Source organism: Lepisosteus oculatus, chromosome 16, assembly GCF_040954835.1.
Source record: "Lepisosteus oculatus isolate fLepOcu1 chromosome 16, fLepOcu1.hap2, whole genome shotgun sequence".
Taxonomy (NCBI): domain Eukaryota; kingdom Metazoa; phylum Chordata; class Actinopteri; order Semionotiformes; family Lepisosteidae; genus Lepisosteus; species Lepisosteus oculatus.
In genome coordinates this window covers 598809-626793 of record NC_090711.1, presented here as the reverse complement: position 1 = coordinate 626793, position 27985 = coordinate 598809, and the positions used below count along the sequence as shown (strand labels likewise).

The 27985-nt window shown below is 43.3% G+C and overlaps 1 protein-coding gene and 1 long non-coding RNA gene across 2 annotated transcripts; one reads left to right on the top strand and one right to left on the bottom strand.

Annotated features, from left to right (window-relative positions):
- The first annotated feature begins 14 nt into the window (after positions 1–14).
- Positions 15–25186, top strand: rspo4 (R-spondin 4). Its single transcript, XM_015365021.2, has 5 exons — positions 15–217; positions 10104–10292; positions 12246–12383; positions 12820–13005; positions 21687–25186. Exons 1-5 carry the CDS (start codon positions 139–141, stop codon positions 21836–21838), a joined length of 744 nt encoding a protein of 247 aa, XP_015220507.1. The 5' UTR covers positions 15–138; the 3' UTR covers positions 21839–25186.
- Positions 23798–27985, bottom strand: LOC107079594 (uncharacterized). Its single transcript, XR_001480542.2, has 5 exons — positions 27744–27985; positions 26693–26749; positions 25846–26034; positions 25214–25266; positions 23798–23882 (listed from the first exon to the last, which is right to left on the bottom strand). It is a non-coding gene; the product is annotated as an uncharacterized lncRNA (long non-coding RNA).

The following is a 27985-nucleotide window of genomic DNA, read 5'->3' as shown; positions in this document are numbered from 1 at the left end:
TTAGGAATGCCATTTCGCCCCGCCCGGCGCTCTGTCGCTCCGCAGTGCTGTGAGGCGCTGTGCTGCTCGGCGGGATCTGCGGCGAGTCTGAGTCTGATGTTCTGCTAACCTGGTGTGAGGAGGTCGTTGTCAGCCCAGATGCATTTGAGACTTCTCGCATTTTTCACCCTGATCAACAGTACGGTGATGCTGAGCCAGACTTCACGCAAGCTGAGTGGTAAGGAGCGATACAATAAAAGGTGTTACTGTGTCTGGTGCTAGCAGAGCCCATGCGTGATGATAACGAGGAGGAGGAATAGGATTGTGGATGAGCGGGAGGTCCTCCACGTGCATGTCTGAGCTTTGTGTCCCCACGGATTTTGTGCGTATTTGGCAGTTTGGCCTGAGGTCAGTTTTGACGTTTCCACGCGAAGGTGAACTCGCCGTAAAGGTCAAACAGTTGTACCTTGCGCGGACACCAGAAATCAGAGGAGAGATCTGTGATAAAGCGCCTTTTACAGGTGGTCATGATGGGTCTGTGCTGTCTACAGCCATGCTAACGAGTCTGCGACTTCTGATCGCAGAAGCTATAATAAATACTTGAATCCTGCCAAAAGGAGTTTTTCCTTTCCAAACCATTGACCCCCTACAAAGTACTCATTAGTCTGGGGTCCTAGTGAAACAATACATGTGTTCATAATCAAAAAATGTCAATAAACATGTCTCATTTTCTCATTGCTGTTCACGGCACTAAAAAAAAAACCCAACAAAAAATATCACAAAAGGTAAAGGAGAAAGTATATATTTAATTAAATTTAATATATTTTTGCAAAAGTAATTTATTTCACTTGCTGTATGTTTAGTCTCAGAAGGTTTATTATAGCTCATTGATAATTAGAAGGGGAATACAGTATGAGTTATTTGATTGACTTCGAAACTCCAGTCTTCACCAGTGGAAATTCAGATAGATGCAGTGCAATGCAATCATTTGTAAAAATGAGCATATTATTCCTGTGCCTTAAAATAACTATGTTAATATTTAAACCATGAGTAATTGAATAATAATGAGAAAAGGTGTACTAAATATGTCAAAAAATGTTCCGTAATTTTCAACGGTAATGTTTTATTCTTTTAACTCCAAGAGGTGGAGTAATTTAGCATTTATGTGAAGATTTTTCTCATGAGAAAAACAAATGATGGACGACAGGGTGAGATACGTTTAGCATTTCCAATGTCCTGATTTAATTCAATAGGTAATCCAGTGACGCTGGTTTATAGAGCTAATTTTATATTGTTTTTATGTTAAAAAAGAAAAACTCATATCCACATTTCTCATTGATACAGACCCTTGGTCCATAACTTTTTACTGCACAGACGACGGGCACATTGGCCTATTCATAGAAAGTAATTTAGGAAAAAGTGGCTGTATTTAAAGAAACAACTTGCTTATTGTTTTGCACAGATACCATATATTGTTTAGTAAGAATTGTATTGTAAGGGGTAATGGTCTCTTTAGAAATAATTCGGTTTTGAAAGTTTGTAAAAATGATATTGGCAGCACACAAATTCTGTAGTGTTTCGTTGTAGACTATATGTGCTTAATGCTTAATGTCAAAAGCGGTTGAAATCCGTGTGTCTGCTTCCTGCGTTTCTAGGTAGTAGAGTAACTGAGCCTCAGCTGCCTCGTGGTGAGGGATGACAGCCCTCTCGCGCTGATACCTGGGCAGTGCCCATTTCACAGGGACAAGGAGTCTTCCTCACACACAGGGGTCTTCTTTACGGGGCTTCCTTCAGGACCCGCGCAGTTGGGCGCCCTGGCGGCCCGCACCCCTGAGAGGGCTGAGAAGGTGTTGAATTCCTCAGACTGGGCTGGAGGCAGGTGTAGAGACAGGCGAGACAGACAGACAGACAGGAAACAGAGGAGACTCTTGTGCTGAGTGTTGTTGTATTATTAGTATGAATACGACTTGCCACTTACAAAAGGACCTTAATCCCAAAACTGGGTCAGAACCACATGTTTACTGAGAAGAGAAGCACAGATGAGAATGAGAATGAAATTGAAAGGCTGAGACTGGCTGCACTCACAGCAGATCATACAGTACTTCCCTTAAATTGGATTAGGCATGAAATATTTTTCTGCTCTTTCACACTGCAGAATGTGAATCCCAGTGCGCTCTGGTAGCAGAGGTGCAGGCATGGCGTGCTCCCTGCGGGACGAGGCCTTGTGATGGAAGGGGGGCTGCACGTACTCACACGGGAGAGGGTCTGCTTCCTCTTCTGTGAGTCCGGTCGTACGCTTACAAACTCTGTGCCACGAAGATACGGCGACACCCTCGCTGGACGGGTCGCGCAGAGAGAGGAAAACGAGAGGGTGGAGCGACTCGACTCTGAGCGCGTCAGGGACTGGAGCAGCGCAGCCATTTGGCGTGACGGGCTTGCAGGCTGTGGGTTACTCTGTCAGGACAGGATGTCCGCACACACAGCCCGTGCCATGTTGGAGAAGCCTCCCAAGCCTGTCAGTCTCCAGGCTGCTTGCTTTCATGGCCTTTGACACGGGACTAGTAAATAACCACACAGCTGGGCTTAGACCAAGAGATTTTGAAATCTTTTTATCATCGACTTAACTGTTTTGTGTTTACAAGCTGGGTGCTTCTCAGCTTTATTAAAACAACTTTATTTACTGTACCTATTTAGTTACATGTACAGAGTATCTAAATTATAATTCCATCTATCAGCTGTAAGGCCATTAAAATACGTTGATCGCCTGTTGAATGAGCACACAGTAAGATGCAATTGCAGTTTTTTCTCACATTGCGTTGACGTTTGAAATATACTGTAGTAAAAATGCCGGTGCATTTCCAAGAGCCCTTGGCTTGTTACTAAAGGAGATCCATTTCCTAGGGTACACATATCTGACCTGCTGTCAGACTGTTTCTTTTGCCTAGAAGGATGGTGTTTTATGATTGTCTGTGCTCTTAGTCTGGAGTACTTGTAGGAGCCCACTTTCATGTCTCTGTTTTATGGGCTGAGGAGACGGCACAGGTCTCTGGCGCGGCTTGAGAAGAGAGTCCAGGGAAAGAGAGAGAGCCAGGGCTATCAGCGTTCCTCGGGGCCTGCAGTTAGTGTCTCTGGTGTGCTCATCAGAGCACTGTCCTACTGCTGGGCAAAGGCTATGGTCTTTGGAGTTGAAGCAATGCGCAGTGTTTTACTACAGCTGACCAATCTGCATTCACTGTGTGATGAGAACTGTGAGAACACTGATTCTACTGGAAAAATCTCCCCCTTCTTCAGACCCATAGTCAGATAGTTCTGGTTATTCCTGAGCAGCAATGATTTCTATCCCTGAATTCAGTTTTATTTTTTTTCAGTCTATAATCTGCCACTCTAAACATGTATGCATGGTCATATAATCTAAAAATGTGTTAAACTCCATGTATCAATATATTAGTATTTTTTATTAATTTGGTTGTATCTGCACCTATAAAAAAAGACAAACAGGTGAACATATTTCCAGAGAAGTGGTTTTGGCTTTCTTTCAATTAGGATAAGTACAAATGCAATATTTAAGAATTGAAACCACAGTTAAGACTGAGCAAGCATGCTTTATTTAACACCTTAATAAAATCCATAGTTCCCAAAAACTAGGAATTAAGATATAATGCTTTGAGCTTCAGTTGGTTTTGTATTAGGGAAAGATTGATTAAGCACCATTCGCTTTATAATCAGGCCGAATCCCTCCTAGCCAGTCAGGTGTAATTAAAGCCAGCTGCTCCTTTCCTCAGCAGGTGATCATTCAGTAAATACCTGCAATGTAAAGGAAACGCTTCATACATCATCCTGCTCTCCTCACGGATTCATGCTCCCCGATCAGCACACTGCCATTTCTGCACCTCTGTACGGCGCTGAGACATTTCAACAGCAGTTTATCTTCAGAGGTGGAACAGCTTTTCCCTCATCTGTACCTCCCCCTCCTGCAGTCGGTGCAAAACACACACTGATAAATGGAAATGAAGCAATGGTGTTGATGTTGATCTGACTGTGGCAGTAGAGCGCCGTTTTAATGAACGTTCTAGTGCCATTCTTAAGAATATCTTTTTCAGTTTCCACTGTGTCATAAAACGTATTGACGGCATATTGCCAGTGGAAACACCAGGTTATTATACGAGGGACACAAGCTGATTCTGTTAACTTGGACAAAAATCTGAGAGTCGTTTGGGCAAAGATAAAAGGTGTGATTTGTCTGGAAGCCTCTGTCAAGTTGTCAAACTAGTTGTCAAGTTGCCTTCTCAGAAGTGACCTATATGGGATCTTTATTCCAAGCAGGAACCTGTGTATTTACAGCACATCTTAATGTCATGCATGATGGAATCAGGCTAATTTACTCCTGTGAAACGAAAGATTGCAACAACATGGAGATGTCTTTGTCTGAGGAGCACTCTCTGAATTCCACAACATGAAGAACAGCTGGGCTTTTGCATTTACAACCTGCTAGTATAAGGGATAATACTGGGACGATGCTGGGCTCTGAAGCTGTTGTTTCACTTCAGAATTCCTTTCTCCTAGTAAGAGTGAAGGTGGACTGCAATCTGCATGGTCATCTGACTTTCATTTAACATAAACACGAAGAGATTTCGAAACTGCAGCCCTCTGTAATTTAAGAAAAAAAAGGCCCATTATCAACATCAGTCCTAAGGAAGTGAATTAAAAAAAAATAGAAAACAGAAGAAAGAGAAATCATAAAAAAAAGAAATCTGTCCTCCAAGTATTGTTTCAATTATTCGGTCTCGTAATTATGTTTGGTGAAGGAAACTTTAGCACGAGTTAAAATAGAGTTATTACAACAGAATGTTGCGTAATGTGGGACAGCTGCTGTAACTAACTAAATTGAGTTCTTCCAAACAATTGTCAGCTCTTGGTATTAGAAATAATAAAGGATAAATTGATTGGCGAAATAAAGTCATGGAACATGAATCGTAAACAAGGCAGTTTCATTATTGCATGGTCTAATAAACCCTTTCTATAAAGACTGTGGTGCTAGCTTGTTGGAAGAAGTATTTTTTAAACAGTGTAAAATTCCTTTCGGTAGTGGAGGACAGCATTCCTCTACAATCAGAGTTCCTGTTTCAGTCGCCACAAAGCAGCTAACATAATTTGGAAAATATCAATTTGCATTTAAGGAATAAACTTTATACATAAGCAGAGTATAAAAAACGTACCCTAAGTACAAACTCAGCATTACACGTTTTCTGTATGATTCCTTTTATGGAAAAATCCCTCTTTTTGTTGAAGTTAAAATAAAATAAAAATAGTTCAAATGAAAAAAAGCTTTTACAATATCGCAATAATGCCAAAGCATATTCTTTATCAATAAAGGAAATTGGGAATCATTATCTGGAGCAGAGCATGTGCTATTAAATTTAATCTGGTGTTTTATCATCAGTGTAATTTTTGCCGTAACTTTTAAGACATTTTTTTCCCCTTAAAACCTAAAAGATGCAGAACGTGTTGATGTTGTAGAAGCCACATGCAGTCTGCTCTTATTAAAGAGATGAGATAAAGACAGCATGACTTTGTTAGGACTGCAACAGCAAACCGCTGGAGACGTCGGGTTTGCAATGGATTATTGTTCTGTTGCTCAGACAACGGGTCATTTGGGGTCACGGGGAAACAAAATAAGTGAAATTGGCCGGGATTAAAACTCGCTTATGACATAAACACGGTAACGTCGCAGCTCGGGCCCAGGCTGGTAATAAAACAACAAATAAAATCAAGGAGCAGGCAGAGTTGCAAGTCAGCGGGACGCTTGAGGAACCCCATCTTCAGACAGGGGCTCCCTCCCACTCCGCCCTGACTCAGGATGGGGTTTTGATGAGAAACACGTGGATCTGCTCCTGCAGGATCTCCTGGCCCTCCTCAGGGCTAACCCCCACCCCCTCAATCAAGCAGACAGGATTGTGCTTCATTAGTAACACATTTTGCGGAGTGAGAAGAGGTTCCTTCTGCTCGTAAGGAGAAGATTTGCGCCAGGAAAGCGGATCTGAGAGAACAGGACCTGCGTACACGCTGTGAGCTCCAGTCGCCGCAGTGGCCGACCGGCCTGCTGCGTCCTGAGAGCCCCGTTACCGCACCAGCGTTACAGCGGTTGGAGGCATTCGCTGTTTTTTCGTGTTTGTCCTTTACGATAACAACCTCAGCACAGTCAAAAAGACTTTCATGGCATAATGCCCTTCATATTGCCATGCGAAATTCCTGCCCTTCCGAGCAACATACTGTAGTTTTCTGAAATGCTCCTCGGTCCTTATGCGTTCCTTAGTAAAAATGTTCTTTAGGTAGTGTAATGTAGGACTTTCGCATTACCAGCTGACACAGGTACCTCTGTAGTCGTGGATGCCTGCTTTTCTTTTCCTCAGGGGATTTCCATGAGTAGGAAAAAGCCACCGTTAATTAAAGTCAAACATGCGGAAACAGGGGAAATGAAAGATTTAATGTTTTTCATCTCCAGTGAAATAACTGCAGTTATTTTATACGCTGAGAAAGGAAGGAGAATGATATTTCAGAGCTCCTGTGCCCACTTTCCCTCCCTGCGGAGATGGTGTATGGAAAGCGCAAACATTTCCATTGTTCAGCAATTATGTTTCGAGTAATTTCTTCACTGGAGGGATCTGTCACATTGTTTCTGTCTGTTTTCCACAGAGAAGGGAAGCTTGACGGTCTGACTCTGAACTCCTGGAGGTCAGGGGTGAGGGAGAGCACCTCACCTGGACTGCCTGCTCACACCACACCATAACTCATTCCCCTCCACAGACACAGAACACACACGCCATTGACGTTTCTCTGAGTGAGAAAATGGAAATGTTTCTTAGACAGAACCATAAACACTGTCTCATTACTGAGAATGCTACTAGTCTGTCCCTGATGCCAAAATTAAGGGCAACCTTTTACAAGAAATTGTGAGTAATGTTTACTTCCTAAATTACAGGGCAGGATGCCTGTGCTGTCTTCCTCAACTTTTGCACAGAAAAAAATCACATAGAATGAGTAAAAGGTCATTCTTGCATGCCTTTTTTCCCCTTGTGCTGAACACGGTGCATCAGGTGCTAATAACAGTGCAGTTCAGCTCAGTGTGAGCAGCCGGTCAGAAACCACACTCCTAAATAAATGATAAATGAGTGACAAGCACCTTGCAGTTACCTTGCTTAGAAAGCAGCACAGTCTTTCTGTGTAGAGAAGAGAGGCCAGGGCTCTTGGGGTTGAGTATGAGGCCTTGTGTGTATCAGGGCTTTCTGAAGGACACCACTCCTGACTCAGTGTGTGGGCCAGGGAGGTGTGAAAATTATTCTGAGTTTGGGTGTGGTGGATGATGGAGTCACACTAGATTAATCAGGTACTCTCTCTGTCTGCTTGCCATAAGATGTGTCTGTGCCACCAGAACTGACACAAAATCTGTCCGTCACTGGCGATTGGCAGGCTATGAGGAAGTTGTGATTTAGTCGAAGCTGGTGTTCCCGCAGTCCAGTGTGAGACCAGGGGATCATACAGCTAATTCTTTACTCCCTGTGCTGTGAGCGAGGGTTTCATCAACATCACTGGACTGTAGCACACACCAGCTATCTCAAACAGACCATCTTCCTGGGCTTAAGACAGAATCGATTAGATTTTGTGTGATTATTGGCTTGTGATTAAGGTCAAAGTGCATCTTAATATTTGTCAGTTAAATATTGCTGACAACAGAAAATGCCTGAACTGAATCAAAATATTGATCTGCACAGCATAGGCAAGTTCTGAACCCATTCGGGCTGGGTCGTTCCATTTGCTAGATGTTAGAACCCTCCGGAAAAAAATGCCAAGATGCCAAGATGTCTTGGAGGCTGTTGTGGGTGGTGTCTTTCTCCTGGTAAAGGAAAGTGTCACGTGGGCATTGACAAGCCTGTCAGGAGGATGGCTCAGGAAAACAAATAGAGCCAGTGATGGAAGTTTGATTTGTGCTGAGGCAGGAGTCAGTCCCTCTGTGAATCACAGTAGAACTTCGTCTGAAAGCACGGAGGTCTGTCTGACAGGCTGGTGCAACATTGAAAATTATAATTCTGGAAGCCTTACTCAGAAAGGTGGAGGTCCAGTTCTGTGGGCCAGCCTCAAGATTGAAGTGAAGGGCTTAAATGAGAAGCTGTCCGTCTCCACCTAGTCATTAAGTGGACAGTAAAGACCTAGCCTTTATTCTTTTATATATTCCCTTGGCATCATTGTTTAAATCACACAGTAGACTGGACACTGGAAAGGCCAGCGGATCCCACAGGATAATTAGGGCAAGGACAGAGGCCTCTCAGAGCTTCATGATTTCTTTAATTTACAATGGCTGCATAACATAACAGAGAAATTGAACCTCAGGGCTTTTTTAAAACACAAATATACATAAATATATACAGAAGTAAGTGCTTGCTCTGTTGTCTATCATCTGCCTGTGTAATCCTAACTGTTTTCCCTTTGCCTTCCACATATTTGTCTGCAAACAAGAACAGGCAGCCATCAGCCTGCAGACAGCTTGGCAGGCTGCTCTCTTTATCCCCTGGTCACAGTGCAGTACGTCACTGCCTCAGTATTCAATGCAGCTCTGGCCTCTGGTGTCTCCTCACATCAAAGTTTCACCAAATAATATGTACTTTTGAATTATTGTAGTGCAGAGAACAAAAGAGCAGCATTTGGAGATGTTGGATTGTATAATATGCGTATTCCAGTTGGGTGCAGATGATCTTAAAGACAGATCCCCAGTGGAGACGCTGCCATATGGAATTAGTTTCTGTGGAGATGTATACTGGATAGTTCTCATTTTAAAAATGTCCTTGTGAACCTGTAGTGAACGAAGCTTGTGTAAATTTTAGGTTTATTCCATGCTGAAAAAAAGAAGAAAGAAAACACAACGTTTCGGCCGTGGAGCCTTCTTCAGGTGTTAAGTATTAATTATTAAGTATTAAGTTAAGATTAAGTATCAAACAGGACAACGTGAAGCCCGTTTTCAGTTAGGACAGGTGAGAGGTGAAAAGTAAAAATACTGTGTTTATGACAGAAGATAGGTTACAAACAAGAGGAGTTCATTCAGCCTATCTGGCCTGTCTGGTAGTTAGTATTGATTCACAGGTCCTTTCCAGGCATTTCTTGAAAGAAGCCAGAGTGTTTTTTACACCATGGCTGGGCAGCTTCTTCATTAATCCCACAACTCTTTGGGTAAAGAAGTGCCTCCTCACCCAGGAATCAGATACATTCCCTGCATGAGATCCGCAGATCCGCAGATCCTCAGATCCTCGGCTCAATTAGCTACTAGCAACCAAGTGAGGTGTATGAGCTGGGTGGCCTCCACCTTCTGTCCACACTCATGTTCTTGTTCTTCTAACAGATCATCTGATCTGAAATTTTCAAAACCAGAATCGCTATGATGTGAGGATTGCATTATTGTATACAGTTGTTTATACTGGTGCAACTGGTCCATTTAGTGAAACAATCACAGAAAAGGAACAGACTTATCTTGACCTATGCCTCTGTATGCGGTCATGGGCCTGGACTGTTATACCAGATTCTCTCTCGACTTCCTGTACCCATTAGTCATTCCGGAGCAGGGAAAATCCACAGATACCATTTGTACACTGAGGGCGCAGAAGCTTGTTGTGTGGAGCCCCGTTTCGCAGTGCTGTGACAAGGTTTAGAGGTGATTCTGCCGCCCATAAAGCCTTGACAACTCTGGCTTGTTTCTGCCAGGCTCTGCTATTAGTCTGGCACCGATTGAAAGAGCGTCACTCGGAGCACAGCTTTTATCTCCCCTTGTTTTGGACAGATTCAGTGTGAAGAATCGGCAGAAGTTGTAAGATGGTCCCATAGGATCTGAAAACACATGTCTGTAGAAGCAGAAAATGACAACCAGCTGGAAAGGGCTGATCCACACTGCCCAGCAACAAGAGGTCATGAAGGCCCAGTCAGGACTGGAGAAAAGCCTTGCTTACGCTGCTGTGATTGGCTCTGGACCTGAGATCAGCCCGTGCTGCTGCCCCCCCAGGGACACAGTGCTAGCCAGCAGGTGGCAGTGCGCTCTGGCCTGTCCTCTGTGCAGGCCGTGATGGTGTCCTTGTGCTTTGCAGCCAGCAGGGACGTGACAGAAGACTGTAAGGGCTGTCTGGAGTGCTCGGGGGACAACGGGTGCCTGAAGTGCCCGGAAAAGCTGTTCCTGTTCATCCGCAGGGAGGGGATGCGGCAGCAGGGCTCCTGCCTCCACGCCTGCCCCGCCGGACACTTCGGGCTGCGCGGCCAGGACGTGAACAGGTGCATCAGTAAGTCCGTTTCTCTCTCCTGCTGCGAACCGCAAGCTCGCTGGGCATGTCTGGGGTCTCCTCACACGCTGCGGACTCTGCTGTCTAATATGTTATTAAGGCTAGGCTTTTCAGGAACTTTTTGACATTTCCATTTTTGCTTTTTTTTTGCTTGAAAAATTGCAACAAAACACCTTTTAAGGTTAATTGCTTGTCTTAAAATGGTTTTGACACTTGCTAATTGCCTTCTTGGTTTGACCAGAGGTAGGTGAAGTTCTGTGATTACGATTACCTATACTAGTGAGATCTATACCTGCGATTACCTACACCTGAGATTACCTACACCTGAGATTACCTACACCTGTGTTTACCTACACCTGAGATTACCTACACCTGAGATTACCTATACTTGATTACCAACACCTGTGATTACCTACACATGGGATTATCTTTATTTGTGATTACCCATACCTGTTAATTAACTGTTTAATTTGTGTGTGTGGATTAATTGTTAAATCAAGGCTGCCTTGAATTGCTTCATTAATAGAGGCTTTTGGATAGAGGCTTTTGTGTTGTCAGGTGTGTTATCATCTCCTGAAAGAAAAACAGAAAAGGGTCAGTCTATTACTGAGTCCTCCTGCTGCACAGCTGCACTGTGTTTCTGAAGTGCTGCAGTCTTAAACCCACCGCATGTATAATGGGAACAATTATCTGGGTATGAACGCTTTAGGGTGTTTATACCATCTTCTGAAAATAATTAATGTAATAATTATTTCATTTAAATTCAATTATTGATTATTTTCTTTGGAGTTGCCAAGTACTTTTGATTGAACCGTTTGTGGTTTAGAATCCATGCTCATTAGTGAGCTCTTGTAACCGCAGTGTCACACAAGCAGAGCAATGAAGAGAACGGCCAGATGGCTTTCTAGAGAGACACCTTTCTCTGCGCCGACAGTGAGGCCCTCCGCTCTCCCCAGGCCTGGGGGCACCTGGCCAGTCGCAGTGGGCTGACCGCCCGGACTGCATCTTGACTCGGCACAGGACACACATGCACTTCTGTCCCGAAAGGAGTAGTGAGAATTTTAAAATGTAGAGCAGCTACACTGCATTCTGTGTCCAATCCTCACATAGTAAATATGTCAAAGAATCTGTTTCATGTTACTGGAACCAGGCAAGGGGCTGGCTTCCTCCTGGAGAATGTGTGCCAAAAGAGCAGAATTCTGCACTGGAAAAAGACTGCTGCCTTATATACATTTATTTTCAGTTTGGTGTGTGATGTAGCCTATATTGTAATTCACTCAGAATTACTTTTAAACAGAAGCTAATGGGTGAAATCATCATACACCTCATGCATTCCAATGATGAGTTCCTTGATGGTCATCAGCAAATGTTGTGTTGATGCCAGTTCGACAGGTTTCAATATACAGTATAAGGCTTCCCCTCAGGATTAGATGATAGCCAGAAGTCTAAGCACGATGTGTTGAACATAATTGCTTAAGGAGAAGCAGGTTCAGATCTCAACACTGATCTTCTCACAGCTCAGTGTTGCTCCTTATTTGCATATTACATTAAACCCAGAACAGGAAACACTTGTCTACCTACGGGGCTGTGGGAAAATGGCCATGTGGTCAAAGCTGATACCCTGTTTTTTTTCAAGAACCAGCTGGATTAGATCCTAGATAACTTTCTAATGGGCTAGAAGGGCAGAAAAGTCTCCTCTCCTTCATAACCTTTCTTACGTTCTGATCCAGAGTGTCTCCTTACTCCAGCTTTTCTGTTATATGTACAGAGATACTTCTTACAGCATATTTCCATTTCACTCCTGACGTTGAAGTTGATGCCAGGGCTTATGTCTTATGTTCTTGTGTAAAGTTTTTACACTAGAGCAAAAGACTCTTGGCAATTTAGGAAATTTGCTGCTTTGAAAAGCACTGGAAATCGATGTTTAATCTGTTAGTTCTTTGTCTCTCTTAGAATGCAAGACCCCCAACTGTGAGAGGTGTTTCAGCAAGGATTTCTGCATGAAATGTAAAGTAGGTTTCCTGCTGTTTAAAGGCAAATGCCTGAGCGACTGCCCGGAAGGCACTGTTCCTCACCTGACGGACTGCGTCGGTAAGTGCTTGTCCCCTGGCTTTGATGTTGACCTGCCAGAAATATCTCAGCTGTCATTTAGCTCAGCAGCTTTCTGTAACTGCTATGAACCTTTCATATACGCAGATACCCTCCCATTAGAGTTATAAGACAGGTTTGCAGTTTGCAGGAGCCATTATGATGACTCCTTCAGTTATGTGACTTGATATAGCAGGCTTTTAAAATGTACTGGCATGTGTTTTTATCATAAGGGATGTTAACTCGAGTCTCTTAAATCATCACCTCGTATGTATCTAGTGCAGACCAAGCAAGTGGTCAGTCCAGCTAGGAAGCTGTAAGCTTGGAAGGAATGGATACAGGAGGAGCTTGTGGCCCCAGAGGTCAAGAGCTCTTGTTCTGTCTAGACTGGGGTGGCTCAGTCTTTTCAGCCTTTGCTGTCCTGGGTGTGTCGTTTCAGAAGGGTGTGAGCTGGGCTTCTGGGGTGAATGGAGCCCCTGCAGCCACAATGAGCGGAGCTGTGGACAGAGGTGGGGGTCACAGAGCAGGGACAGAGAGCTGTCCAGGAGGGGTCCTGACGAGGCCACAGCCTGCCCCCCGCAGAGCGAGACCAGGAGGTGCAGGCTGAAGAAGAGGTGCCCTGGAGGTAGGAGCAGAGAGCAGATGACACTGAGGCAGAGCAGAGTTGGGTCAACTCTGATTGCTGAGCACACAGGTGCAGCTCTGTCATGGGCAGAGGTGTGCAGGCTGACAGCTTCAGCTTCCAAATAAGAGGAGTGGAAAACCTTCACATTCCACCACTAGAAGACATTTGATGATTAAGAAAAGGCTGATCATGAAGGGCTGGAATCTGATGTTGCTGGCCCACATGGCCTTCATCACCGTTCCAGAGTGCAAAAATCTTGGATCCCTTTTTTATCTGTTCTTTGATTTTAAAAGATTACCGTAAAGTTCTCCATAGTCATTATTGTCTTATACATACCATATGCACAATGCTTAACATCATTGAGGCGTAGATGCAACAATCAGTAATACAAACCTTAGGAAACTAAGCATTTGTGAGCGGGGACACTTCTCTTTATGTGCCTTTGAATGCAGTGGCGCAGAAGCTGATGTGCATTTTAGGATTGTAGGGGGAAGGGTTTTGAAATGGGATAAGGATAATAGTGCTTGATTTCATATTTCTAAAAATCCTCTGTGCTGTTGGGGTGCATGGACACATACTGGCATCATCCCAGCGTCAGAGGGAGAGTGAATAAGGATGTCTTGCACAGGGTGGAAACACCAGTGTTGTGCACTTCATGCCTGGGCTCCCAAAATCAAACTCTGTCAGCACAGATGGTTCAACATCTGCCCGCCTCCAGGACTTTGTTGCTCGGTGGATGGATGTGCTCCATGCCATGTTGAAAACTGCTTAAAAGAAGAATAAAGAAATGACTGATGTTTATATTGCTTTCTTCGATAGGAAGGGTTTTCCTGTTTGAGTAGATCACAAGTATTTTTCTCACTGACGACGCTGTGCTGGAAAGCATTTGTTCGCCGCAATTATCATTATCAATGGCAGATCAGATGTCCAGTGGCATTAAGAAAAAATGAAAACACAATCTGAGTTACTTCCATTTGGAGCAGCGATCATGAGAGTTTAATAGCATACATGTGTGATGAAAAGACACTGGGATTTTTCTGAAATTATTGCTCTCGAATGAGAAAAATTTTACTTTATTTTCTATTTCCATTAATATTGTTTTCAGATGATTTTTTTTCTATTTCACATTTGTTAGTAATACAAAACCTTGGCTCCTGTGTCAAGGGAAACCCCTTAGCTTCCACGCCATGACAACGGCTTTCGTCTCTAATAAATTTCTCATCCAGTTCAGGGACACCAGCGTGCCCTTGCGAGACATTTCACCCTCTTTCACTGTAGATGGGATAATTCTGTGTTTAAATTCAAAGCAATAGTCCAAACCAATACTTCCAAACCTTTCCGAGTGACCTCACTGCAGCTGTGGTTTCACTCAGTTACATTATATTGGATCTTTTACTGTGTTAATCTGGAACACCTCAAGGCTTTTTAAATTCCCTTTCAGCTCTTGTAGATGTCACTTTGTGCATCAAATCTTGCAGGTACCATGAAATCTCTCCCATCTCAGGCCTGTGTAAGAGTGTTGGTAGTTCAGCACCAAACTGACTAAGAGTTCATTTGCTCCAGAGAGACTGGTTCCCAGGAAAGCCAGTTTAATGGTTTTAAAAATCTTCCAAAGGTTTATCCTCTAATGCTCTTGCAATGCTGTGCTGTGGAAATGTGAACTAGATTATGCTTAGAGCAACTGAGGTTTAAGCCAGTATTTACTCACCCTGCCTTAATTACTGGAAAAAATGTCAATGATTTTTCTCCAAATGTAAACATTCGAGAAGTATTTTCAACAGGCAACCAAACAGTGGTTCCCTGGTCAACAGATAGAGTTACACAACAGCAAGGCAGTCTTGACTGGAGTCTGTCATCTGTTCAGGGTACAGAATCAGACCTGACATTTATGGCTGTGCAAAATACAGTCTGTTATTACGCAGTTACTAACTGGAGCTGACAAAGGTTCTGAGCAGCGGTACAGACGGCACCGGAGCTTGTAGAATAACAAGTGTTACCAAGCCATATACTGTGACCTCAAAGCCTAATTCTGTACCAAGTGTGCGGGCAATTATATAGGAAAACACCTTTTTGCCTCTGTCACCAGCTGGGTTCTGCATTAATTGGGCAAAGAGGGGAATCTCATGAACACACAAGTCCTAACTAAACAGAAGCAGAGTTGCATGACAGCCTAGATTAAGGGCTGGAGGCTGCCAGCTGAGGAGCTAATTGTCTGATTGCCCAGCCAGTCAGAAGGCATCTTGGGTCTACATTCTCATGCTAATAACTCAAGCAGCCCAAGCAAACCAGCTCCCTGGCTGGACTAGTCAATTACACAAGGAGCTACAGTATGTGGTCCCCCACCACTGCAAACAGTATTTGAACATGATTGCTTGTTTCCCCTGTCTTTACCAATAAGGGCAGAAGTAAAGAGGAATTATTTCATTCATTAAGAAGCTTTCTGGATGTTAAACTGCATGTAAACTGCTCTTAACAAGCTTGCATGTCATGGAAGAGCTCTGCTCTCTCCTGCTCCCATCACAGCGGTTTTAAAAAAAACTGCTTCCCTCTCCAGACTCTCTGCCACAGATAGGATACCAGCAGAAATCTGATAATACCACAATCCCATTAGGGTAGCATATTTATTGTTGTTTTTAGCAAATCTGCTGTATCCCGCCTTTAGGATTTATAGTGTAATTTTGGATGATGTCTGTCAACGCTTAATTATGTCATCAATCACGTCCAATGTGGAGGCCTCAGTCCTGGCTGTGACCTGCCCACAGAGAGAGAAAACGCCTCAAACCTCCTTTGATCTGGGTGGGAATGACACCGAGCTCAAACCTCCTGGCCCCATTGGAAAAACTGGAATAGGAGCAAAAATCTCTGTCCCCTTTTTATGGATAACTCATTCTCTTTCTAATTCTGCTACAGCTCATTAGGAGTTGTGGGAACGTTGTGCAGACTGGAGACACGTCGCAGGCTGTGTGCTGTCGAAAAGCAGCAGCCCAAGGTGTCCTGCACATGTGGGGCAGGAGGAGAGAGCGTCCTTTCGCTTATTTACTTAAAGCTTCCTCGTAGACAGAAAGGCTTTGAAGGTTGCAGTAAATCTGGGGTTTGAAAGGAAAGCTGTCACTATTTTTCTTTCTTCCACCCCACAGATTCTTTTGTGGTATTCAGGAGAAAGAAAGGATTACTCTGTAACCAGGAGTCCTGGGAGCTTTAAGCTGTAAAAAGCTTAATGTCAGATATCCTGGTTACAAAGTAACATATCAAAAACACTTACGTTGCCTTTGAAAGCAATTTTCCCTGATAGAACTACAATATATAAGAATCCAAATTCAGTTCACACATATGGATATCCCATAGCTGAAATAAGAAAAGGGGGTAGTGATGTCATAGCCAAATATAATTTGTTTCAGGATGTTTTAGAAAAACATCCCTCAGCTGCTTAGAGAGAAATGTGACTACAGTGCAGTTATCTTGCAGTTATCTAATCTTTACAGCACTGTGATTACATTTCTTACTTAATAGCTGAAGAAAGTCTTTTGTCTGAAACATTCTGGAACAATTGAGTTTTGAATCATTGAACCCTGTGTGCAGCATCAAAATCACATTTTCTCTTTCAGGTAATTAATTTGTTAATTGAATTAATTACTTAATTTGCTCACTGTGGTTTAACCTCCTCTTAAAACCTGTATATACTGTACAGTATATATATGTGTGTGGGTTTGTGTTGCACATAAAGTGTGAGAGAGAGCTCAGACACATTTGGCCTACCAAATATACAGTATTCTGGATACCTCTGATATTGGGATAGTTACCCTCCAACATGCTTTACATAGAGAACACATCACTGACTCCACTAGATGGTCATTGATGTCCTTGAACAAATGGGCTCCCTCTCTAGATGTGGAAATAATCCCTTTGGTTCAGTAGCTTCATGTGACCTGAATTGTCCTTCCTGCTGTTGTTTTCTTTACTCTGCCAAACACTGCCTGCAACCTCTTTGTTTGCCTGAAAAGACACTTTCCCAGCATGCAAAGATAAAGTCTGGTATGCTAGTGCTTTACAGATCCCATTCTGGGAGTTATGGGATTAAGGCCCAAATGCTTGGCCGTTATTGTTACTTTGGACAACTCATTCCTGCAAATCAGATCATTCTCAAATATTTGCACAGGGCAATTTATATTGTATGTATGAGTATATTTGCAATACACACTTACATGTGTGTATTGGGAGACTAATCAAGCTAACTGTTCTGTTTTGGAAACAATTTTATGAATGAATTTTTTAAAATTTATTGGTATTTAATTAGTTCTTAGATTCCACAGAATGTCTTCAGTTCCTGAGGTCACAGCCTAAGCTGTTACATTTTTTCACGGCTTTACTGATTTTAATTACAGGAGGTTATCTGGGTGAAATCTAGTCGAACCTCTGGTTAACTCAACATCTGTGTTCAGTACAGTATAATCTTCTTAAGTGGAGTCCAAAAGCAGTCTCAAACCATACTTTCCTAATAACAACATTAAAACACTGATCTTAAATAAGCAAATCAGTTACAGTAACCAAAACATTTCATGTTAATGAAACCCATGTGGAATGAGTCTTTTTCCTTGGTTTCCAAGCTGTTGACAACCTAAGGGTCTGACCTGGAACTGGCCTGACAGTCTCAGTATCTCACCCCATGCTCAGGGCACTAACCTTCTTATTGGGATGTGTCACAAACCTTGCTAATTGCTCATAACAGAAGCAGGCTTGCAGCACAGAGCGGTGAAGTTAATTTGCCTTTTTACAGGCTTCTGAGGCACATGCATTCAGATCAGCAATTAGCAATGCTGAGAAAAAGAGCAAAAAAGAAGACTAAAGTGCACTTCTCAAAAATAATCAATAAACCTATGCAAATAAAGTAGGGTAGTAAGCATGAACTAGTGCATATACTGTAGTTTTTATTCAACTTGCAGGTGTTGGGATTAAGAGTCACAATGTGAAGAATTTGTTATGATAAGGAGTTACTCTTGGTTTTACAGACTGCTCCCTTGATGTTACTCATAGTGCTCACAGGGTGACACAGTCGGTCGGGGCTCCTGGCAGGAAGTGGCGTGTTTTCAGCTTTATAAATGGCTGTTACCCCTGACTCGCCAGCATGGCAGTGTGTCAGGGTCTTGTAGGTGCTCAGCTAGAGGCCTCACTTTATAATCCAACTAAACAGACAGTGCAGCTCATTGACGCCCACAGCTGTCACAGCACACACACTGCACACGGGTCTTGGTTAGGGTTAGGAGTATGGAGTGGAGGAGATTTTACAAGCACGAAGGCTGTGTGCTGTAAGCTTGCCTCACTGCTATGGACATAGAGACTTTCTCCACTACAAAAATCTGCTCCACCTGTTCAACCTAGAAAAAAAAATAATTGATGACCATCTTAGCTCTACATTTATTCCTGTAAGATCAACTATTTTACAAATTTTTGCAGAACTGGAACTAAATCTGTCTTGGAGGTGTGAGAGTCCCTCTGCTCCTCAGTACAGACATCAGAGGCAAAGTGAGGCCAACTGATCGTTTTGAAGATTGCCGTCTGCAATTAACCCCAGTAGGGCTCAAGAGAACGCATGTGTGCATGTGTGGGTTCCCTCTGGACCTTGCGTTTGGCACCTCTACTTAGCCTGTCTGCTTACCTCTTCAAAGTGTCCTTCCTCCTGAGTGGTCTGCAGCGGTCAGAGAGATATTGGTTTACACCCTCCCACCAGACACCCGACCCCCTCCCCGGCCCCGACAGAGAGGCAATTCAGCACAGAAGAATCCCAGCTAGACCCCATTTACTTTGCAATCATCTGAAAACTGCTCGCAATCAAACCAAACTCTTCACATCAGAAAATGCCAAAATCATGTTTAATACAGGCCAGATGAGCATAGGGGTGAGCGCTCCTGTTACAGACCTCCCTGAGACAAAGTTTCCACTTTCTGGTTCACTGTAGGAGAAACACGCAGTTACAGAATGATGATGATGGTGATAGATTTTGGATCAATGCCACCCTGCCGGTGACTGTCCATAGCCACAATCTCAGGAACCCCTGACATGAAGCATTCCTGTGTTTTGTTCTGTTAGGTTTAGTTTGAAAGAAAAGGGTCATTACCAATCCCTTTGTTTCCTGGTGGGAGTTCTGCATTGTTGTGCCCACATAATAGGTGATAATGATAGCTGTGAATTAGTCAGCTAAGTGATATTACGTGGTAGGCTTTGTCAGTGCATGCTCCCTAGAAACCTCTCTGGAGAACAGAGGAGTGATTACCAAGAATCGAGGCCAGCTGATTCATTCAGACTGCTTCTTTCTTTAAAAAGTTATCCATAATTAACATCAGGGTGAGCCTAAATGTTTTTGTTTCTTTGGTCTTCATCAGCTGCCAAAATCTGTACTGAATGGTTGTTTAAATTGGTCTGCAGTACAGGGTTGCAGACAATAGCTGCAGACCATAATGTAAACTTATTCTAGATATATCTCACAAATTACACCATTCAATCCCTAAAAGAGCCTCTTCACTAGTGATTGCCCTAGGCCCAGCTGTATATAGCCCCTGCTGCAGCTCAGACCAGTGCAGGAAGGAGGTATTATACTCAGGGCTTGTGGGAAGATGGTAGGATTGAAGAGAACATTAATGCAGAGTTATGACTTTGAAGATAATTCTTTCTCTTTTGTGAATTCAGAAAACATGTCTCCTTACATGTAGTTATGATACAAGATTTTGGAATATTTGCTAATATACTGGGACTTTCTTTTCTATTTTTTAATTGTGTTTTAGTAGGCTTGAGTTCAGGCAAGACCTTGGAAATCATACCAGGGGTAAAAGCAAGCTACCTGGTCTGCTGTCCGAGCTCAAAGCTATCCAGCTAGCACTGGATGGTCAAATGGTCCTTCCTAGATATGTTCTCATTTGCTCTTCCATGTGCTTGTGGTCCATCTTTTTGCGTTTTGATTGATTTGATCGAATGGAATTTGAAGTTCCTCTGCCCAGAAGAGCCGTGCCTGTGGAGTGCACATGTGTGAGGCACCACCTGTTCCGCCTGTGGCAGTGGCCTGAGTCCTGCCTGGGCCCCCCCCTGGGAGGCGGGGAGGTGGATGCGTAGTCGATGGCTCAGTCCCCTCTCCTTTTCAAAAACAGACATAGTGGCAGATTTATGCAACAATATTTTAAAACATTCCACTGATGGGTGACGCATTAGGGTGTTTATTTTGCAATCTTTAAAAGAGACATTTCTCCAGTAATCCTGAGAAGGTTTTTCCGAGAGTGCTTTGCATCCTAGCTCTTATTTTTCCCGTTTTGAAACCCAAGCTGCCTGTGTCGAATGAAATTTCAGAGACCTTCGTGATTGGGCAGATGTCCAGACTGATGCAGTGGCATTCCTTGAGAATACTGGAACCTTTTTTAAGGGAATGGAATGCTTACCAACATCTTGCTCACGACAAACCCTTTGTTGTCTTTTGAAAGCCACATATCTGTCGTGTAGTTTCTGTTAGACTGCGTAATTTCCGTCACATCCGGCGGGATTTTCCTGATTCCATGAAGATAGGCTTCTCTGGCCAGCTCGGGACCCTGCTGACCTGAAGCCGGCTCCGAGCAGCCAACGGGAGTTGAGGGCTGGAGAGCTAAGCGGGTCTCTGTGTTGTGGAAAGTCGTCTTCCATTATGTGGTAAAAAGGATGAAAGAAAAGGCAAAGCATCATGACAATAAATCCTAATTATCTATGATTAAATGTCCTGAGGACGCTTTTTGGAAACACATGGGGAGCCCTTTCATCATCTCATGAGGAGCCTGAGCCCCTCCCTGCACATGGGAATCGCATGACAGACCTACGGCCAGCAGCATGACAAACTGCAACCAGGTTCCCTTCCTCAACCACAAGCCCTTCAAGAGGCCCTAATGAGTCTTTATTTCATTTTTATTGTTAAGGCTCTTTAAAAAACATATTTTGTTTTTGGCTTCGCTCTATGCAAACAGACCCAAAGGTCCCCTGGGAGAGTTCTTTGGGAGTTCAGGATTTCCTCTCTCCCAACCGCAACCGATATCTCAAGGAAGCGTCTCTTAATACCGAACTGTTTTCAGATCCATAAATCTCGATGACCACTGTCTGTCAGCGCGCCGCAGGGAGCTGCGCTCTCGTTTTTCAGCTGGATTAGGAGCAGACTCTCGTGGTGGCGTCCTTCATCCGCGGAGGGGCTCTGGGGGGTCCAGCATCCCGCGTGACTGGGAACTGCGGCTCTTTCTGCTATCAGATGAGAGACCAGAGGAGAATGAGCCTGTGTCCAAAACGTGTTGGTCCAGGGGCCCAGAGCCATCAGGATGTATAGGTCACCAAAATATGGAACAATTCAATTGTATAAATTGAACAGGAGATCTGTTACATTAGGCAATTTGTAGGTCATTTAGGACAAGAAATCTGAATAATCTTCACCCATCAAGGACCAGAGTTCTGTTAACTGCACGCTTCATCAGTAGCTCTCTGGTGTTGCCGGTCTTAAGAAACAGGAGATTAAGGTGCCTGTGGCTTGGCAGGGCCAGGCTGAAGACCCTGCTCTACAGAGTGTGGGGTTCCCCTGGCTGAGATCCCAGAGGGGTCAGACAGGCTGAGGCAGGTACAGACAGGTACCGTATGTGAGGCAGGTTAGAGCTCTGTGTCCAGACATGACCACAGGTTCTTTCTTCCAGCAGAGAAAAGGAAGAATGAGAAGAAGAATGGAAGGAAGAAAGGCAGGAAGCAGCGGAAGCCACAGGTCACTGCTACGGTAACAGCTCAGGCCAGCGCCACGGTAACAAAGCGGGCAGGCGCCGTGGTGACAGAACCTCCGGGAGGGACCTAGAGATGTCAGGAGGCTGCGACCCTGGAGCGAGTCAGAGGCAGCAGGGGCTACTTGAACAGTATTGTGTTGTTGGTTTTTCAAGTGCATGGTTTCACCAAAAGGATCCGATTGGAGAACCTCATTTTAATCACACGTCCATGACTCTATTCTCCAGGGTTTTCACAGTTGTGCCTGATAAGAAATAATAATTCTCACAGCTTCAGATAAGTATTCAGAAACGTAAAAATGGTTATGAACACTACTGAAGACATTTTTATTATCGTTGTTGTTGTATAAATGGCAATGCAATTAATATTATTTCAATAACAACTCTTGCTGTGGCTAGGATTCACTTTTGTCCCACTTTTTTCTTTTTAAGCTGTTTGAAACAAAGATTAACATTCCGATCAGTCCATGACTGTGCAGTGATAGAAGTTTAATGTTTAGCTCCTGTGCTTATTGTTTAATTTAATTTTACTTCTTGGTATTGGCTCAGCAAGGCTGTCTGTCTGCAGGATTAACGTTTTTGAGCACCACAGCAATATCGTGCCTTGTGTAAAGAGTGAAGCCAGTGGAACTTCCTTTATCACTATCAGCAGTCTGATTCCATTAAGGGGACATGAGCTGACAGTGGTCACTGCTGTTTTGATAACAGACTGTCTGAGAGCTTGTGGAAAGTAAAACCGGTTGTTTGTGATGGACTGAAGGCCACTTAATCGATGCTCCAGCTTGCAGGAGTGATTACAAGAAATATTCTTTTCAGGCTCCTGCCAGTAGAGAACTGAATAAAATCTGCATTAATAACTGTTCCTTCAAACCTGTTTGAGCTGACATGCTGGTCTGCAGGTTGTGACAGACTGGTATTGGGCCTTTTTCTTTGCACAATAAGCACCACAGACTTATTTAAAATTTACAGAATGTAAGAAAGGTTACAAATGAGAGCAGGTCCTACATCCCATCCACTGTAGCTCATCTGTGTGCTTGTAGCCATGTGATCTGAGGAGCTCAATCAGCTACGTTTTTCAAAATGCCAGAGGGATGGTTTAGACACCTCCACAACCCTTTATGGAAAATAGTATTCTTAACAATACTGGATTTAGCATATATAGATGGTATATTATTATTAATATTAATATTATTATTATTGCCAGTTTAAAGTCATAGTTTTTCTGTTCCCTTCCATTTCTCCTGTCAGTTCACTGAGAAGGTCAGTGGTTCATTTGGTGGTGTTAGTGGGATCTCACAGTTCGGCTAGATGCTCTCTACAGGTACTGAGGCTGATGGGAGTTTGAGGGCAATGGACAACCCAGAGGAACGTACAGGAGGGAGCTCCTGTAACATTCTTCTTCCACAGGGGGCTTTCAGATCAGGAGGCAACAGCCTCAGCATTGCCAGTCAATTCCATTGCAAGTTTAATCCTTAATCATTTGATCAATCCCCAGTAATAGAATGAACTGAGCAGTCTTCATTCTGCTCCAGGGATGATAAACAACAGGAACAATTCCAAACAATTCCAGTTCTACAGGATTACTAACATTAAACTTATCTTTGAGTGCTTGATGCAGGAACAATTTCATCAACTCCTTCTAGCAAGAATGTGGGTACGTCTCATAAGACACACACTTCAGGCTGGTGTCTGATCTGAACTGTGCCTGCAGCCCCACCCTCCACCTCCCATCAGCTCACTGGGGGTTTAGATTAAAGACAGAATAGCCCAGAGCCCCACAAACGGCTCTTTCAGGAGCAGCCCAGTTTGCTTTTATGTACCTCCTGGTCCTCGCTGAGCTCCTGAGACAGGGCAGAGGGGGCTTTGATTTGGTTTGGCCCCGGCCCAGTGAGGTGAGGCTCCTGGGAACTGTGTGGCTGTTCCTGCGGTGACTCAGCAGGGCTGGGAGCAAAAGCTTTGATGGCCGGAGCGCGCGTCTGCCTCCCAGGGAGAGCCATGCCCTGCTCCCACCCCCGGGAGTGGGTTGAAGACGTACGTGTCCCTGGGCCTCCGCCTCCATTCCTCACGGAATTCTTGGACTGATGTGCACTTTTACAGGCATTTCCATGAGGAAAAGAGCTGAAAAATGTTTTTACAAAAAAATGAAATACAGAGATATACCTATTTGCGCTCATTACTCTTCTATTATTTCATAATAAAATGCAAAGATAAACAAATTATTTAATAGTTTTTAAGTATATTTATCCAACAATTTTTAAAAGTATTTAATAACTTAATACTTATAAGTAAAGTATATGGGACCTTTTGTTATTTGAATGACTTTTTAATTAAATGCGAGTTCTGTAAGAAAGCGTGAAGTTTTGCTGTGGCAGTGTCTCCTGTTGACACGTCCCATTTCCCCAGCTGATGTGGAAAGGGCACAATGAGACAAGAGATCCTTAGAAAAGATCAATTTTTAAACTGCTGGTCCATCAAAAACTTTCTGCTTAAGGTTCAAAAGGTCATTTATGAAGAACAATAATGGCAGATGTATTTAATGTTTAATGCTTAAATTATTGGGATTTGTTAAGGCTAGGTGTTTTTGTGTGGTTCTGCATTGGAAATGTCCAGCTGATATGCAGCTCAGGTACTTGGCAGCAGAGGAGATGCAGTTGAGCTCAGATGACATGTTGCAGGAAGGTTCCAAATGTGAAAGTTCCAGGTTCCAGGTTTATTCAGAATATTGTGCCTGGGGCTCGTGAAAATGGGGGCCCGGGCCCAGCTTGGGTCAAAGTGTGGGCCAAGCTCAGTTCATCCTGGTGTTGGACCCAAAGGCAGTCCAATACAGGGGCCAGAAACCACACATTGTTAAAGAACACTGAGGATCTGGCTACAGTACAACATAAATGGAGTTTATAATGCACGTTCGTGAGGGATGACAACAACCAAGCTCAGACTCAGCAGTCAGTAATGAGCGATCGCTCCTGATTTCCAGTCCTCTCCCAAATGCTATAAATACCTATGAGAGCCCCATCTCTCTCTCTCGCATATCTCTTGCCTCCCCCCTCCACCCCTTCTCCACCTCTGCAGCTGCCTCTTGGTCACCCTGCATGGGGGTCCCGGCCTCCTTGTCTTCTGGCCACGCCAGTTAAGCCACAATTTCGCTCCATAATCCTTTCATGACCCTCTAACCTTGGGTGTTGTCATTCCTAGTGAAAACAACTCTTTTTGATGCAACCTTGTACATGCCGTGTATTGTATTTAATAGATATATCATATTTAACATTCATTTTGATTATTATTCTTTTGTTTACAGTGGATTTATCTTAAAACAGATGTTAACGTGGTACATACTGGCTGCAGTGCATCTGCCTTATCCTATTTAAAAACTGTACACAGCATTTCTGTAATGGCAATAAAGTAATTTAAGATGTTCCACGTGAGATTTCTTAAAGTTTATTTTCACTTACATTGGGGACTCTTTTAGTGTTTCATTGAGTTTTCCTCACGGACTCCGGCGAGTCTGCAGCACAAGCAGGGGAACAAGGGGAGCTGTGAATAAGTGACGTCACTGCACAGCCATGAGCAACCGGCTGGAAGAAGAGGCAGGCTGTGAAGCTGTGAGGAGTCTCAACTTGAAAGTGAAAATACGTAGCAAGCTCACTCAGACTCACTTATTTAATTAGTGACTGGCCTTAATAAGCTTCTAATTGGAATGCACAGAGATTTAAATAGCAGGGCATGAGCTGTGCCCTTCAGCAAATTCAGAGAAGGCGCCATGGGGTGTAACAGGCCTAGTCTATGCACACTAATAGAGTAAATTATACTGTTATTGAACAGAGTCATTGCCAAGCCACTGCACTGAAACCAATTTCGTGGAAAAGTGGATACAACTTAAAATGTGTTCTTGATAAACAAGCTAATAAATGCACAAATAAAAATTAAGGAATGCATGGCTACATGTGAAGAGGTGAGAAAATGAATATTGTTGATTTAAATAGTTTTTAAAAGAAGCCTGTGTCACTGCTGATTGACAGCAGTCTTTTCCTAACATGGCTAATAGTTTAGAGAAGCTGCATTTTTTTTTTTACTTTTTCTTTACCTGTTTCTTTGCTCTTCCTTGATTCCAAACTACCCAGCTTCAAGCAGATTGTGTCCAACAGCTTCAGCACACAGATCTTTCTGCAGTCTCTCCTCAACAGCTCCTCATAGCTGCTAATGTGTGACCAGACACAGGTGAGAGGGACACGTCCTGTATCAGACACGCCCACAACGATGACCTGTGCGTTACCTATAAGATGACAATCCTGAATGAGGGGTTTCTGAAGGTCAGACATTGGTACAGGCCTGATAGAGATTATAAGACTCATTTGACCTTTTAAAATCTGAAAGGAAATTTAAAAACATGCCTCAGAAGGAAATTTGAAATCAAGTAACCTATGATTAAGAACTTGGCTGGAGCAAAACCTACTAGACTCAGGGGAACCCTGGGAACAGGGTTGAGAACTCTTGCCCTAAATCAACTATTTATCATACTTAATTGATCGCATTCCGCTGTTCTTCGTCTTCAGATTATGGTTACCCGTGAAACCTGTTTCACTCTCCAGCAGCAGTTTGAGACGCTTGCGCTATACAGTTTTAATACTGCAACACCCAATCCTGTTTGTCCAGCTGACATTCACTATAGCAGAGTTTATCTTAAGAACTCACTGCTGGTGAGCTCCAAAGATAAACTTTAGCATCTCCTTGTGGGCACACATGGTGCTCACATATCCCATAGCAAGAGGGAATTCGTGGGCGATCTTTGTGCCTTTCAGTGATTGTTCACTTTTTTAATAAGGACAGTTAACAGTATTTTAGCAAAACTGTAAGATCAATGCATACAAATTTCACAACGTGAAAATGTAAAGGTCACATTGGGATGGAATGGAAAGTATGAAAAAACATACCCAGAGGTAAATCTTGAGATTCTGATGATGTTACTCTTGTTTCCAAGTGGAATAACGCTACGGATGTGGGAAAAACAATGAACTCATGTGTTACGTCTTCCCATTTTCTCCTGAACTAGGATCATGTACCAAAAACGAGACAACTGCCAGCAATGTCTGCACAGCAGCTTTGTTCCCCAGGACGAGTAATTCCCACAACATTCTGGAAATAATAGAAACAAAATCCATGTGATCTGAGGAAGAACATCGTCTCCACACAGGAGGTGTCCTGGGTCAGAACGAATCCAGAGCTCCAGACCTGTGAGATCATCACAAACCAGACTTCACAGACTCTCTGTGTTAAGTCTGTTAACACACACAGCTGTACAATCTGCTACTCAGAACAATACAGACGCACCCTGTCAGTGTATCAGGCATCATTTCAGATACCGGGTTAATAACTAGGATATAAATCAATCCTTGACAACAACAACAAGCAACGTCATCCTTATTTTACATAACACCTGTCATAGTATAACACTTGTATAACAGTATAACATTGAAACATTTTATCGTGCCAATTAAGGTGCGGATGATTTAAATTTGAAGATGCATAAATCAACCCTACAGTATAATCTTATTAACGTTTAAAGTCTCAATTACTTTTTCATAACAGACAATTTAACTTTTCCCTTAGGTGCATCATTGCCACTAGGAAAGGAAAACGAGCCCTATGTTTAGTCTGTTCACAGCTTTTTTAATTAACTGCTAAAACTGCTATATCTGTTCAATTTGTTTTAACTACTAATTAGGAGGTACAGATACAGGTGGCTGGTAACTGTATCAAACCCAGGATTAGCACACACAGCTCTGCATGGGTTCAAGCCCAACACATCTGCACACACCTGGGATGGACACGGTAGTCCACCGACTAGCATGGCACACAATCGCTACTGGTGGTAAATTCCATCTCAGAATCAAATCAAATCAAAGTTAATTTATCAAATGCACAACAATACAGCGTGCAGCAGTAGTTGTTGGCAATGAAATGTCTTTATGCCTGCCCGTTTACCCCTCTTCCTACGACGCTGTCTTCATCCCAGTACAGGTACAGGTGAGACACCACAGTCCAGACAGTCGGCAGTAATTATTGGTGTAGATTTAACTGTGCCAATATTCGATCTTATGTCTATAAGTGTTTGTCGGTCATATCTAATCACCGAGCAAACAGTATGTGCAGTTAGCAGTACGAAAAACAACAAAAAATAAAGAAATAGACAAAGACGAACGGGAGCTCGCAGGACTGCAGCCTTC

Coding starts and splice junctions, on each gene's coding strand:
- rspo4 (XM_015365021.2), top strand. CDS start 139: ATGCATTTGAGACTTCTCGCATTTTTCACCCTGATCAACAGTACGGTG. Junction 218..10,103: donor GACTTCACGCAAGCTGAGTG/GTAAGGAGCGAT, acceptor TGTGCTTTGCAG/CCAGCAGGGACGTGACAGAA. Junction 13,006..21,686: donor GAAGAAGAGGTGCCCTGGAG/GTAGGAGCAGAG, acceptor TCTTTCTTCCAG/CAGAGAAAAGGAAGAATGAG.